Raw genomic sequence first — 14,522 nt, forward strand, 5'->3', positions numbered from 1 at the left:
AGGATATTCACAAAGTGCATAGGAAAACATGAAGCTGAGAATGAATGGACATGTGACAACATAGATATGCCCTGGTTTGTCTGCTTTTGTTCGTGGCTCAGCAGGTCCCAAAATAGCACAACTGCTTGCTTTGTCTGTGAAAGCCATAATACTGCGAAGGACATGGAAACACTGTTCTTTGAGCAATTAACCTTTATAAAGAAAAGTTCATTATTTTATAGAGGCACATCAAGTATTTAAAATTCCTTCAAATATTTTACCCTGGTAATTTATGATTTTAGACCTTTACCCTTTGGAATTCTCAGTAGCTCCCTTTCTCCTAAATGCAAAATTACTAGTCTTTTGAAGGTTTGCATTTTATTATAAGGATTTGTGTCTGAATGGGTTCTGTAGTTTTGGCTGATCCCTATTTAGGACCAAGACACTCTGTCTCAGTTGCTGGGAGTGCAGGCTGCTCTCCAGGAATTGCCTTTGGCTGAAAGAAGCTGATTTGCCCCACACTGTGGCCCCTCCCAAGGGGCAGTCTGCATCCAGGGAATGGTCCATGCAGGAGTTCAAAGGCAACTCTGAAGGATCATGCCAAATCCAGTCCTCTCCATGGGATCAACTGAGACCCTGTTCTTCCTCCAATTTTGTCCCACTTTCTCTTCCTCAAACACACCTCTGGCCTCATGGAGGGTTCCTTACGACCAAGTGACAAAGGAAGAAAGATGGTTCACGGATGGGTCCACTCAGTATGTGGGTGGAAGCTAGAAATGGGTTGTTGCTGTACTATAACCCTGTTCAGTGAAAGGCTGCAGTGAGGGGAAGTACACTCAATGGGTAAAGCTTTGGGGATCCACTTGGTCTCCCACATTGTGTGGGAAGAGAAGTGGCCTGAGGTCAGAGTATACACAGAAGGAATATTCAGGGATTCATAGTGAGTGGTGAACGGTTGGGCAGGTCAGACAGGAGCCTGGAAGGAGCAAGTTTGGAAGGCAGAGGGCAAGGTTTAGGGAAGAGGCATGTGGATGGACTTATGGAAGTGGATATGAAATATGAAGATGTTTGTTTACCTGGGTGCACCCATTCCAAAAGAGGCACTAGCAACTAAATATATTCTTACTGAGGAATCTTAGGTATTGGCCAATGGGTTGTCTTACTAGTTGGGCTTCAGCATATTTGCTCCCACTTCACACAGAACTTTCTTGACCAGTTTAACTAAGAATTTTCTCCTACCATTCTATCACATGGCCTTGTGTTATTTTCACCATTGCATTTATATAAAATAGTTGTATTTATTGTATATTATCTGCATCTTCAATTAATCTCCAACTAGTGGAGAAGGAGCATCTTTGTCTTATTTTCCACTTTATCTCTTAAGCTGCAAGCAATTTCTGACCCAGCGTATGCACTCAAAATGTAATGCTGAATGAAGAAATAGAGCTTAGAGAATTTAAGTAACCTGCCCAAGGTACACAGCCTAATAAGTGTCAGAGATGAAATTTGAACCCAGGTTCCAGAGAGTAATATTAAGTAGTAGAACTGGGATTTAAACTTGACTCTGACTAGACCTTTAGCTTTGGGGAAGCCTCTTAAGTGATATTTTTGAGGGTACTGGGTACTTGTGAAAGAGGAACAACAACTGATGAAAGGAAATGGTAGGTATTTGATGTAAAGTTACCTTCATAATTTCATAAGTCCTTGTATATTGAATGCCGGACACATGCAAAGCACTATGGAAAAACCCTAACTGAACACAATGTGGTCTCTGTCCTCAAGCAGTTCTTGTCCTAGGTTGCAGTGTTTTATGTTAGGTTTTATCAATAATGGATTGCAGTGTTTTAAAAGCTTACTGCCACATCATGGAGTCATAGGTCCTTGGGGCAGTGCTGAAGCAGCAAACGTCCTTCTCCAGGCTGAGGATAGCCGTAGTCCTGACACCATTTATGTATTTCCCTAATCTAGAAGCACAGAAATAGCTAGAGAAAACCTGGAAAGTCTTCCCTTGTTTTTTTTTTTTTTTTTCTACCAGTCTTTAATCAGTTCTGTAAGATAGAAGTAAATAAAGAGAACACTGCAAGAAATCTCTCATGAATTCTTTGGTTTTTTTTTAATCTATTTATTGTAGTAATACACATACAACTTAAAATTTCCCATCTTAACCACTTTCAAACATACAATTCAGTAGTATCAGTTACTTTCACATTATTGTGCTGCCATCATCAATATCCATTGCCCTAACTTTCTCATTAATCAAACAGAAACTACACCCATTAAGTGATAACTCCCTCCCCCTCCCCCACTTCAGGACCCTGGTAACCTTTAATTGACTATCTGTCTCTATGAAATTTGCTTCTTCTAATTATTTCATATCAGTGAGATCATACAATATTTGTCCTTTTTTGTCAGGCTTATTTCATTCAATATGATGTCTTCCAGGTTCATCCATGTTGTAGTATAAATCAGTACTTCACTCCTCTGATATTAACTCCAAATTTATTTTGGCTCCCATCAATGAATTTTCCCTGTAGTTCACCTTAGGTCTCACCTGAGAGACCTGAAAGTAGCTTCCTGGGACCTTTGGCCTGTCCGCTTGGGCACCTGACCTGACTTCTGGGATTTTGCATGTAGAAGAGCCTGAGCAAGCACGTGGAGGAGGTTATGGGCTGGGGCTGCATGGATTTGTCCCATTGCTCGATGGAGGCCCATGACAACTTCTTTTTCAACTGAAGCACGATTTTGGATGAATTGTATTTAATTTTGCCCGGTAGTGTCAGATTTGTTTGCCAGATACTCTAGTGAGTGCTGAGCTGATATTTGCTGCATGAATTAACAATAAGTTATGCTGCTTGGGTTGAAGCTTTTCTGTACTCCAGCATCGAGGTAAATAACAAGGCCCATTATGTCTTATTTTGTGGGTTCGTCCAGTGTGATAGCCATAATGGATTCCACATTTCTGAGAGAGGAGGGTGATTTTACAAAGGATGCTAGGAGTGTCGTTGCTTTGCTAATATGAGAAGTAAGGCCCTTTCTAATGGGGGGATGAGTGTGAAAATCCGGAAGCTTATTTTGTTCTTCCTTTCCCTCCTGGCAATGTAGTGGGGGCTTTTTCTCTGCTCTTGGTCTCAAGAAAGGTTATGTGCTGTTTAATAGTACGTGTATGTAATGCCCACTACTAAATGGGATGTGTTCCTTCATCAGGACACGATTGCCAGTAGCAGCAGATCAGCACATTTGGTTTGCCAACATTTGCTGAAGGCTCCATTCTTGGGTAACATATGGTCTCTAGTCACCTACTCATTCTGCTCTGAAAATTTTCCATTACACATCTTAATCATCAGTTTTTTTGCCCTCTATTTAAGCAATGAATTAAGGCAGTAAAAGTTTGGATGACAACCATTTTTATACCGAAAAGAACCTCCTTTCTTTGCTGCCAAAACCCACTGTTGCATTTTTCTTTTTTACGTCACCAATTAGCGCCTCAAAATGATTTTTGTGTCTGGCATGCATGGGGTGTGAAAGATAAAGATTCTGGTTTCAAGCTCATTTTGCTCTGTTGTATGAAAAAAAAATCCCTTTATTAAGAAATTGCTCAGGCATAAAGGATAATAACTTAAGATGTGTCACAATCAGTATTGGCCCAGAGAGTCAAAGTAATTTTAGAAACTGTGGGGGTCTTATAAAAGCTAATCTGATGTAAATCCTGAAACCCAGAGGGATCAGCCTCTTCAGAATTATCAATTAATAATTATATCTCCCTATCCTTTAGTATGGACACCCCTTCTTAACATGAAAAAATCAGAATGGGCATTGCCCAAAGAACCCTATAAATTGGGAAAAGGAGTTGTGAAAGAGAAAATAGGATTTAACAAGTGAGTTTGACTGCTGAATCACTATATTAATATCCCTTCTAGGCGCCAGTGTTTTGGAGCAGCTAGAACGAAAAAATCTGAGATGATGGAATGGTAGCCCCTGACAAACTCTGGGATCTGTTCTGTAACTACTTGTTGAAGTGTGCTTTGAAAATTATTGCTTTTTTCTTTCTTTGCTTTGTATATATGTCATATTTTACAATAAAAAAACACTAAAGAAGCTAATTTGATGAATACATAGAAAGAAGAATTTAACATTGAAAGATATCATGTTTACCTTGTATCACTGAATTTTCTCATTAGACCAGGGAAGTAAAGTACTTTGTCCAAGTTCATTCATTCATTTAGACATTCCTTCTTTCGAGCAAATATTGGTTGGTGGGTATTAGTTTGTTTAGTTTGTTCTAGGCATTGTCATAGGCACTAGGGAAGGATGGCACACACCACAAGCTCATTCCTTTCCCTCAGGGGACTCACAATAAATTTAAGAGGACTGATAAAAGCAAAGTAATAAAAAAACTAAAAGGCAGTAGTAGTACATGCTCTAAAAGCAATAAATTGGGTGTTGAAATAGAGAATAATTGGAATGCCGGATGAGAAGAGCTTTCCAGACTATGGGGCCAAGTTGCAGGTAGGGATTGGAGCCTTGCTCCAAACCCAAGGCAGTCTTCCCCTAAACCATTCTTTCTATGACATGTGGGCCAAGTGGTCAGCTCTGGTCTGAGTTTTGACCATGACGGTGATCGCTGACACTTCTTGAGGCCCTACTATGTGCCAAGCTCATGCAATTTTGCATGTTTCTTCTGCTACTTTATGAGCTAGGATTTTTTTCCCCATTTCATAGATGAGGGAACTGAGACTTAAAAGAAGTTAGCAACCTGCCCAAGCTGATAAGGTACCACTTTCTCTTTGACCCTGAGCCAGTCTTTCTTCCCAGAGCCCATGGGGTTATGCTTCTTGGGAACTGAGGCTTAGGCAGTGTGGACCGGTGCACGGGAGATGCTTTTTTTTCTCTGAGAAAAACAGAAGGCCTATTCCTTGACATTGTAGAATCGAGACGAGTTCATAAAGTTTGCGTGGAGCTTTACTTCTTTAAAACTATCATATAGTTTTCAGATAAAGAAATGATATGTACTCATTATAAGCAATGTGGGGAAAAGGATGGAAAATGAAATGAGGAGAATTAAAATCACTTATTGTCCCACCACTTAGAAATGGCAGTGTTTCTGGTTCCTTGCGGTAATTTTTCTATGTGTAACAAAGATGCTGACACTTATATAGTATCATTCCATGCTCTTTTCATATATTGACTCATTTAATCATCCTAATAATTCCATAGGAAAGGCACAGTTATTATCAAGTTTATGGATGAGGAAACCAAGGCCAAAAGTAGTTAAGCATCATTCCCCAAGCTATAGGCTCAATCCTACTCAGGCACCTGCCTTGAGTCCATGCTACGAACCATTCTGCTATCCCACCCGTACATAAAAAGGGACATGTGTATTCTTTGAGAAACCTAGCATTGCATTTTACATACAATGGTAGATTGTGCTTTTTAACAGTATTATTTCGTGGCACTTTTCCATATTCACAAATATTCCTCAAAATATGTTGAATGGCCGTATGGCCATATTTTGCAGAACCACCTCCTACAGTTGCACATTTAGATCGTTTCCCTTTTTCGCTATTATAAAAAAATAATGCAGTAAACATCCGCACACATAAACCTTTCATCGGCTTTCTGATTAGCCCCTCAGGACAGATTTCTGGAACAGCATGACTTGGCCATTCCTCTCAGAATTTTCAGCACCTCGGCAAATCTTTGGTGGAATTGAAAAAGAAAGGGAAAACAGTATTTGGACGTGTGGCACAGATCTAAATAACATAAAAACTCAGGAAAGTCAGAGCTCTGTGTGGGCCGAGGAGGGAAAGCTAGGGAAGACTTCTTAGGGAGGTGGGGTGGAGCGTGAGCTGGGCTTGGAGAAGGAGAGGCTGGGGGCAGATGGCGAGGAGGGAAGGGGAGGGAAAGATGCTCTAAGGCTCCGGGCTTTTTTCTCCCATAAGCCAGCTGACTCAGCACGGGGACTGGTGAGGGAAGGAAGGCTGCACGGAGCAGGGTCCAAAGGATCTAAAGGAATTTGCAAGTCAGACAAGGGAAATGAGGAGAGGAGGTATGTGGGTTTTTAGGCCACAGGACAATGTAGGGAAACCCAGAGGTGTGAGAGAACATGGGGTTTTTGGAACGTAAGATCACTGATGCAGGGAAGATTTGGGATATGAGCTTGGAGTAGGTACACAGGTGCCAGGGGGTGAAAGGAAGGTGGTGGAAGATGGGGAGTTCCTGAAGTGTTTGGCCTTACAGGAGACGTGGCCATATTAGCAGTTTTGAGAGACTGTGGTGTCAGGGTGAGGAAGGGACAAAAAGGGGTGAAGACAGAGGAAGACCCCACTGGGACGCTGTCTTGGAGACACAGAGTAGGGTCCCTGTCCCTGACACGGTCCCACTTCCAGGAGTTTTGCCCACAGGGGTAGAGACTGAATACTTATAAAATGCCAACATGGAAATGAAAAAGCTGCAGAAACAAAGAGCACAAACACTTCCCATGTGTTGTTGAGAGTTAACATCCCTGAGAAATACAGGTATATGTTGGAGCAGAAAATAATGAGGCAATAGAGTTCCTTAATCAGATTTGGTTCATCATCACCAGGCCCAGGGAGAGGGTGCGCCGGGGGGAGGGGCGCCTTCCAGGTGGGCGCTGGCCGCCGGGGCTCCCAAGCGAACAGGTCACTCGGCGCATTCTTCCAGGCAATTATTTTCAGGATGACTGGAGATTTCGATCAACCAATCAAGGTTTTATAGAAGCCACTTTCCCTGATTATGTCCAAGATCTTTAACTCAGAGAGAGCTTTTCCTCAATATGGCTTGACAGCCTCACGTTTTCACTTATCTTCTCTCTCCCCACCCTCTGTGCCTAGCTTTGGCTTTTGGTTGGGGAGCTGCAGTGTGTTCACAGGCTCATACAAGTTCTAGATAGGTTGTGTGTGTGTGTGCATGTGTGCGTGTTAAAGGCAATGCAGCCTCTTTCTGACTTCCCTCAATGGGGGATGTCCTGTGAAAAGGCAGAGAGACTTGGAAGCATGACGAGGAGTGCACAAAGGGAACGGGAGAAGACTGCACTGCAGGTGTAGACTGTAGGGGATTCTGGTCCCTGGGGTGGCTGGGTTCAGGACCAGTCCCAGGGGCCTGCAGAGTGAAACAGTGTGCATCAGTGATTCCAAATGCAAGAGGCAGAGCCCTGCTTTAAAATATGCTGTTGAATATTTTGAATTTTAATGGCTACGTATCTATTTCGGTATGATTTATTGCTGGAAATTAGTGCTTTCCTTCTAAAATAAAATATTTGCATAAAATAGAAATGCTTTAAATAAAATTATTAGGTAAATATTCGTTCAGAAGTTGTGTGGATTGTGGCAAAAATCTCGATGGCGGCGCATGAATGCCTTCAGATTAGGAAGCACGGGTAGAGTGGAAAGAATTTTGGAACTGGAGCGACATGGGCATTCTCCAAGTCCACCCATTATTAAACGTGTGCCTGTGAGAAAATTTACTTATGTCTCAGCCTTAGTTTTCTCACCTGCAAAATGGGAATGTTAAAACCATAGCTTTAAGCACTGTTGGTGGGATGTAGAGATTCACTCATCCAGTATTTGTTATCTTTCATGTGCCACTCAGGGTTCCGGGCCCCAGGACACTGCAATGAGCAAAGCCAGGTCCCTGTCCTCTCGGAGCTCACTTTCTGATCAGGGGAGACAGACAATAGACGAATAGACACATAGTAAGACACTGTCCCTACTGAGAGCGACAGAGGAGAGGAAAGGGAGAGAGGGAGTCGGGGCAGGGGTCCTCTGGTGTGGTCAGGCCCCACAGAGGTGACCTGGGCAGAGATGTGGATGGAGTGCTGGGACAGGGCTTGCAGCTCTCTGAGGGACGGGAGTCCTGGGTGGAGGGAGCAGCAGGGCCCCTGAGATGGGTGTGCGTCTGGTATGTTTTGGGGGAAGCAAGGCGGTCACGGCGTGGTGGGAGAGGACAGCAGAGAGGGAGAGAAGTAGGAACAATAGGATAGGGCAAAGACTTGGGGTTTTATTTTAACTGTGCTGGGAAGAGGGAAGATCGATGCCTGCTCACTGCCAATCATGACAAATTCGAATAACAGTTGAAAACCTGTTTGCTGAGAACCCAAATATGCAGAGAGTGATGCTGGGGGCCAAGGTGTTTCAGGGATACCAAGATTAACTGAACAGGGGGGCTCAGATTCTCGTTGGGGAAGCGTCATCTATGTGGTTAATGAACATCAAACATTCATTAAGTATTTACTATGTGCAGGGCATTGATCTGAGTGTTTTCTTTTAATGTAGCAGCTCACGGCACCCTTATAAAACAAAGGTATATCACCAATGATTATTAAGCTGATGCACAGAGGAGCGTACCACAATACAGTCTCCCAACGTTAGAAGAAACAAGAATGAAATAAATGTGCTGCCCATGAGGCTCCAAGTGCAGCGAGAGTGTAGAGCAAGGATTACCCCAAAAAGGGACAGCGGAGCCATGGGCTGACCTGAGCAAGCTGTCCAGCGCACCCCCCGGGCCGCCTGGCTGTCCCTGGCAGCTGTGTGACAGGCAGCACATGTCCTCTCCTCGCTGGGCTTCAGCTTCTCCCTCATGCCGTGGGACCAGTGAGAGAGTCCACCCCACAGGGTTGTCGTGAAGCTGAACCGAGACAACGCAGGTGAAATGCTTTTACACAGAGCCTGGCACATCACAAGTGTGTCTTGGTGACACACGCGGGAGGGATTGGGAAATGCTTTCCAGAACTGGTGGCCTTGGCCCTGGGCCTGAGGCGCGACGCGGACTTTGGTAGGAAGCCAATGCAGAGACGTGCACCGGAGGTGGACAGAGGACATCTCGGGAGGCGATGATGGAGTGCTGAGCGTCCCTGGGGTGGTGGCAGGGTGAGCGTGTGGTGGGTGAGGGTGTGGTGGGAAATTCTGCTAGATCTGGACGGTGAGGAGAGACTGGCTGCCTTCCGAGGAGGATGGGCTTTTTGAAAGCAGGCCACAGAGGAGCGTCCGTTGTTCCATCGTATGGGCTTCTCGCTGCACCGCGTCTTCGTGGTGGATTGCTCACCGCCTGGGAGCTGACCTGTGCGTTGGGGGACGTGCTCGCCTCGGTGCAGGAGCCTCCTGCACAGTCCCTGGGGTGCAGACCCCAAGTCCCACCCGGCGTGGTGGGTGAGAGGGTGGCGGGGCAGGTGAGATATGAGGCATTTTACAGGCGGAGTCTACGGCCTCATTTCCTCAACTCTTTGGAGTTACACAAAAGCATGCGAGAGAAATCCAGATTCTCCCCCACCCTCCAGTCTCGTTTCCTGTCCCCCAGGGATGAGTCTACTTATAGCTTCTTAGTTTTCCCATCTGCTAAGTGGGAAAAATACAACCCGTGCCTCATGGCTCCCAAGGGGACATCGTCATATGCTGCTTTAGCACTGAGCATCCTGTGGAAACACAAACTGCTAATAAAAAGCTGTCTTTCTATCAGAATGCAGTACCGACAAACTTATACTCTCTGAGTTTCAGAAGACGATGGTTTGGGTTTGAGCTAGTCCCTCACTTATGATCCGAGATTATTCTAGAAAGACTTTGCAGCTTACTCTAATTGGGTAATTGAGATGTTTCCAGATGAAATTCGACTTGTATTTTCAAAAATCGCTTTGAAGAACCGGTTGCCATGGTGCTTTTCTGCCAAAGAGATCCTTCACCGGCTCTGCTGAGCAGCCAGGGTGTGCTTCTGCTGAGTCTATGTCTCAGGTTACCCCACCTAAGCGCCCTTTTGGGAAGAAGCAAGATATGAGCCCGGAGGAATTAGCAAAGTCCCTCCCAACTCTCCCGAGGGGGTATGTCTTGGCGAATCAGGAGATTTATCATTGCAGGAGCAGGAGCTCAGCCTCCCCACCCCCCACCCCCGTGCACCCCCCAGGTCATTCTGCTCGCGGGCAGCTGGGTTTGAAGAGGAAACCACTGTAGGTTTGCCACAGTATAAACCAGAGGGTTGACTGAGGATATGAGTACTAATCCTTTCCTGTTAGTGGGAAAATAGGTATCAGACAGAGCAAATTGTCTTTAATTTAAGAAATAACATGGCTTAAAAAGGAATATGATTTTTTTTTTAGTATTATTGTTTTAAATTTGAGAAGATCTTTGTTCTCAGTCAGTTTTCTAACCTAATGGACACTATTTTTACCCGGCTTTAAACTTTTTGTACTCAAGTGTTTATTATAAAATGTGAAACATCTTCCCCAGATGCAGTATTTTTGGCTTCGTTAAAAGTTTTTCTAGTTCCTCTTCAGTCATGTCAATATTTACCTTGGACAATTCTTTGTATCCTTTTGTTTATAATTCCAGAATTCTCCAAGACAAACTGATTATTCATGACTCTCTGGCCTGGGTTACAACTTAAACATACCTTACGTTGACATTTTAAGAGCACAGGTTTCCCAAACTATTTCCTCTCCTTCTTCTCATATATTCACAAGTCATAATTTTCTATGCTCACTTCATGCTCTCTATATTTTCTTCTCTCAGGTATTTTCCAAGCAAGTCTTTTCACTTGATTATATTCTTAGAACACTGAAACATATCATTTTTCTTCCTTTTCTTCTAAAATCCCAGGATCCCTCTGTCCTGCTGGGGATGCTTTTCTAATACCATGTTGGACCCACATTTTTTGAGTGTTCCTTTTGTTTTCCTAGAAGCACACTCTTCCCTGCTGCCCCCTCCCTCTTTGTGAATTTCTGGCCTTTGATGCAGAGGACACGTGACCCGTGTCTTCACTGTCTAGAAACTCTAATTTAAAACCTTCCAAATGAGTAAAAATGATGCCTTGGTGCTAAGGCACAACTCTTCTTCAGAACCATTTATCTTTCCTTAAACTCTTAGGACGGTACGAAGCTGTGCGCTTCTTTCAGTTCTCTGTCTGAGCCTTATAGGGGGAGATGACTTTACACCCACAAAGTATTTCACATACGTTATTACATTTGATCCTTGTAATAGCTTTGCAAGGGAGACCCAGGGGATTAAAGTGACCTGTTCAGGATCACAAAGCAAGCTGAATGCGGAACAGTTCTTGCCCTCGAGGATATTTATATTAATACATGATATGGGTTTATACAAGTCTTCCTGTTTCTCTAAAACACTGTACTTTTTCTTGATTTGGGGACATTTGCATGTTCTGTTTCCTTTGCTTGAACTACCCAACTCCTCCCTTTGACCCGCTAAACCCCTACCCGCTTTTCAGACCTCAACTTCAATTTCACTTTCCCCAGGAAGCATTCCCTGATCCCCTAAACCTGGTCTAGGGTTTCTTCCTTTGTGCTCCCTCAACACCCTTAAAAAGACATAAACAAGTGTACTGCGGTGTCTGTCACCTAATGAACACTTAATAACCATTAGTTGTTAGCTTCATCCCCCATCCTATCCCTTCCCACACTGTGAGCATCTTGCTCTGAGGAGCTGCTTAAGAAATAGTTGTTGAATAAATGACTGATGCACACTGGACCTCGGTTGATGCAGTCTTGGATCTTTAATTCATGGACAAGTGCCACTGAGGGCACAGAGAATGTTCAGGGAATTTTAGATTTTCCACCTGCAATCTGCAGAATACCATTGGAGTATTGCTAGCTAAAGTAGATATCTGCGGTTTGCCTGGTCGACACCATTCACCCTTGCTTTGCCATCACCTTCCCAATTTTCTTTTGGAAAACTTCCCTCTTCCTTGCTTTTAATTAGGGTTGTTCAGGTGAGCCTGCCCATACCTCAGGTCCAGCCAATGTGAACAACAACAGTCAAGAGATGGTGAGAGAGTGATGGCACATGAAGACCATCTGAGGCCCTGGATTCAGCAGCACCTGAAGCTTGACAGTCATTGAATTTAAAAGTTTATTAATAAATATATGCCCTCTTTGGTTGCAACCAGTTTGCATTGCATTTGTTGCATCTACCAACAACTGATAAGAGTTCTGACTAATTCACTGGCGTTCAAAACACCATGGCATTTTTACTGGTGGCATCAATGCTTTCGTCCCTCTGTGGCTTTGCCTTGTGCTTATACTTCTTTGCACGTGTTTTGCCTCCATGTAATTTGTCTTGGATGGTTACTCATGAGAGGAGAAAGCAAGGTTGTGTTTGATTTATTTTTCCAATGTCCAATTCATGCTGTGGGCTTGCTGTATACACCTTGGTTCACACTTGCACTGGGCACATGCTCTGCTATCATCTTCCAGGAACGGTGGTGATTTGATGCAGGTTCATCCACACTCCCACAAACCACCTCTTGGCCACCTGGGGTACACTGTCAGAAGTGGAACTGGCTGGGACCTGGAGGGTGCCTGTGAGCTCAGAGTAATGAAGAGCTCCTGGAATTGTGGAATCAGAATGTTTAGAGCTGTAACTGAATGAGTTTTAAGCCCAGATCTGAGCAGTCAAGGCCTTCATGCTTTCTTTGGAGACAATGTCCTGCCTCTTTAGGGGAATGGGGAATCAAATGGAGTCACAGGCCATTGGGATTTCATGGTTTTGTGGCACAGTGGTGACTTGGCATCAACCTTTTTGTCTTGGTGAACCAAACAGTGGAAAACATCATCCCACTTTCCCTCTTCGAAGTGCCAATGCTCTTTGGGCTGCATGGTGCATGGTGATTGGTTACTGTAATCCATCAGTTAAATTGCTCTCTGCACCTTATTCATGGAAGGCTCATTATTAGTTAAATGAGCCTAAACCCTAGGGAGGCAGGGGCTTCATTCGGAGGAATTGGGTATTCACCATTTTGTCAAGATGCATTCCTGAACCCGGGATTGTTAAATCCATCATAGTACAATACTTTCCCATTCAAATGATGTTATATTTGGGAGGTGTCTTCCTGAGCCAGGCCACAGCTTCAAAGATATCAGAGATGACCTTTCACTGTCACCAAATCAAGATACAAACTGCAAACATTTAAGATAATAAGAGAAAGATCTAATGCATATCATATTGCCAAAATTTTAAATGAAACGTTTTTCACGAGCATAAATATTCCATACCCATTGTTTATACAAGTGCCTCAATTACACATGAAGTATTCACATGCCACATGAAGATCTATTTTCTTATTACAATGAAAACAAAAAGGCAATGTACTTATTATAGAAAGTATTCTTAATTAGATTTAGATAAATTTTGCTTATCTTTCTTAGAAATTTGAAGAGTTTTGAGGAGGTATTTTGAGTGACTTAAATCTCGAAACCGCTGTCCTTTTACCTGTGAACGAGCCCTGTCTTTTACATTTCCCTACTGCAAGCTCGGATTTGTGGGCTATTGTGAACTCCTGGGTTTGAAAATATTTTATGATGATGGCAGTGAGAGTGTGGGTGGTGGCGTTACACTCCCCGAACCCGGTAAAAACATGGAGAAACGACATGCAAATCCTTATTTGTATACAGCAAAATTTCAATGAGCAAAAGTATAACATTATCCATTGAGTGGAAAAACACATTTGCTGTAAAATTTATTTACAAATAAGAAGTAAAATCTGCTTCCCCCCTTCGTGAAGATGAAGCAGGCAAGCGTAGGACTCACTTTCCTGTGGACACAGCAAAGTTATTCTGCCCCTTTCTTCTCATTGTGCCTGTTCTTTCCTCTGCTCTTTTGTCCTCTGAACTCTTAAATATAAGTTTAGGGTCTAGGCCGATGGGCAGAGGTCCTGGGCAGAGACATGGTCTCCAGTTCACCTTATCATAGTTTACCTAAGGGCTGAAGACCCAAACCCAACTCATAATCAGCTATTATTTGTTTTCGTTCCTTAGGATTTCCTTTGCATGTGACTTCCCAAGAGAATGCCTATGGATTAGGTTCCTCGCTGGATCCCCAGGACAAAGATCATTTTCATGCCATCACTATCTTATATTTGTTCTTAACAAAACCAAAAAAGAAAGAAAAAATTTTTCTACCTAGCCCCCAGTGAATCTGAAAATTCAATTAAACGACGTCCTCCAAACACCGCAGTCCATCGAAGTTTTAACTATGCATGTTCTCGGAAAGGCCAAACCAGATGAAACTGACATTTTGAGGGCTTTATTTTGCATTGAAATAGAAATCGAAATCAGAATGCATTTTTACTTGCTTGTTTTGATAGCATTTTACTGATTGGAAGTTTGGAAACAAGGGTTTGAGGGAGCAAATATTGAGCCTTTGGTTTATTACCAGTGAACATTTCACCCAAATTGTACCCTGTTTCTTTATTTACAAATGGAACTTAACAAAATAATACTTTTACTTTGGGATTCCACTGCTGCTTCTTGTCTTGCTTACCTAGAAGATCGTGGGATAGTTGAGGTTGCAGAACTGAGATTAGTGTTGACTTCTGCAATGGAGGATGTTTATTTAACTTTATCTCGGAGTTAACGAGCCCAACAAACAGCTGTGCAGATAGACCCACTCTTTGCTTGGTGACACAGTCTTGCCAGAGCAATTGGCAGATGGTCTGTCTTGCAAAGGATTGCAGTGGAGTGGGGGGAAATGCTGAGAGGAGAGTGGGTCCTACTTAATTTGAAGTCAGGTTGCTTCATTTTTCTCCTG

General features: G+C 43.4%; 1 protein-coding gene across 6 annotated transcripts in view; it reads right to left on the reverse strand.

Annotated features, from left to right (window-relative positions):
* CABCOCO1 (ciliary associated calcium binding coiled-coil 1) overlaps positions 1-14,522 on the reverse strand; it is a 246,978-nt gene that overhangs the window by 39,905 nt on the left and 192,551 nt on the right. The window contains exon 10 of one of the 6 annotated variants that reach the window (XM_077125212.1): positions 14,236-14,465. The exons of the other annotated variants lie outside the window; for them this stretch is intronic. Coding sequence (XP_076981327.1) covers positions 14,334-14,465 — 132 coding nt within the window. The 3' untranslated portion in view covers positions 14,236-14,333. Of the gene's footprint in view, positions 1-14,235; positions 14,466-14,522 lie in introns of those variants that run through there. 6 annotated transcript variants of the gene reach the window in all.

Source organism: Tamandua tetradactyla, chromosome 13 (genome assembly GCF_023851605.1).
Source record: "Tamandua tetradactyla isolate mTamTet1 chromosome 13, mTamTet1.pri, whole genome shotgun sequence".
Taxonomy (NCBI): Eukaryota; Metazoa; Chordata; class Mammalia; order Pilosa; family Myrmecophagidae; genus Tamandua; species Tamandua tetradactyla.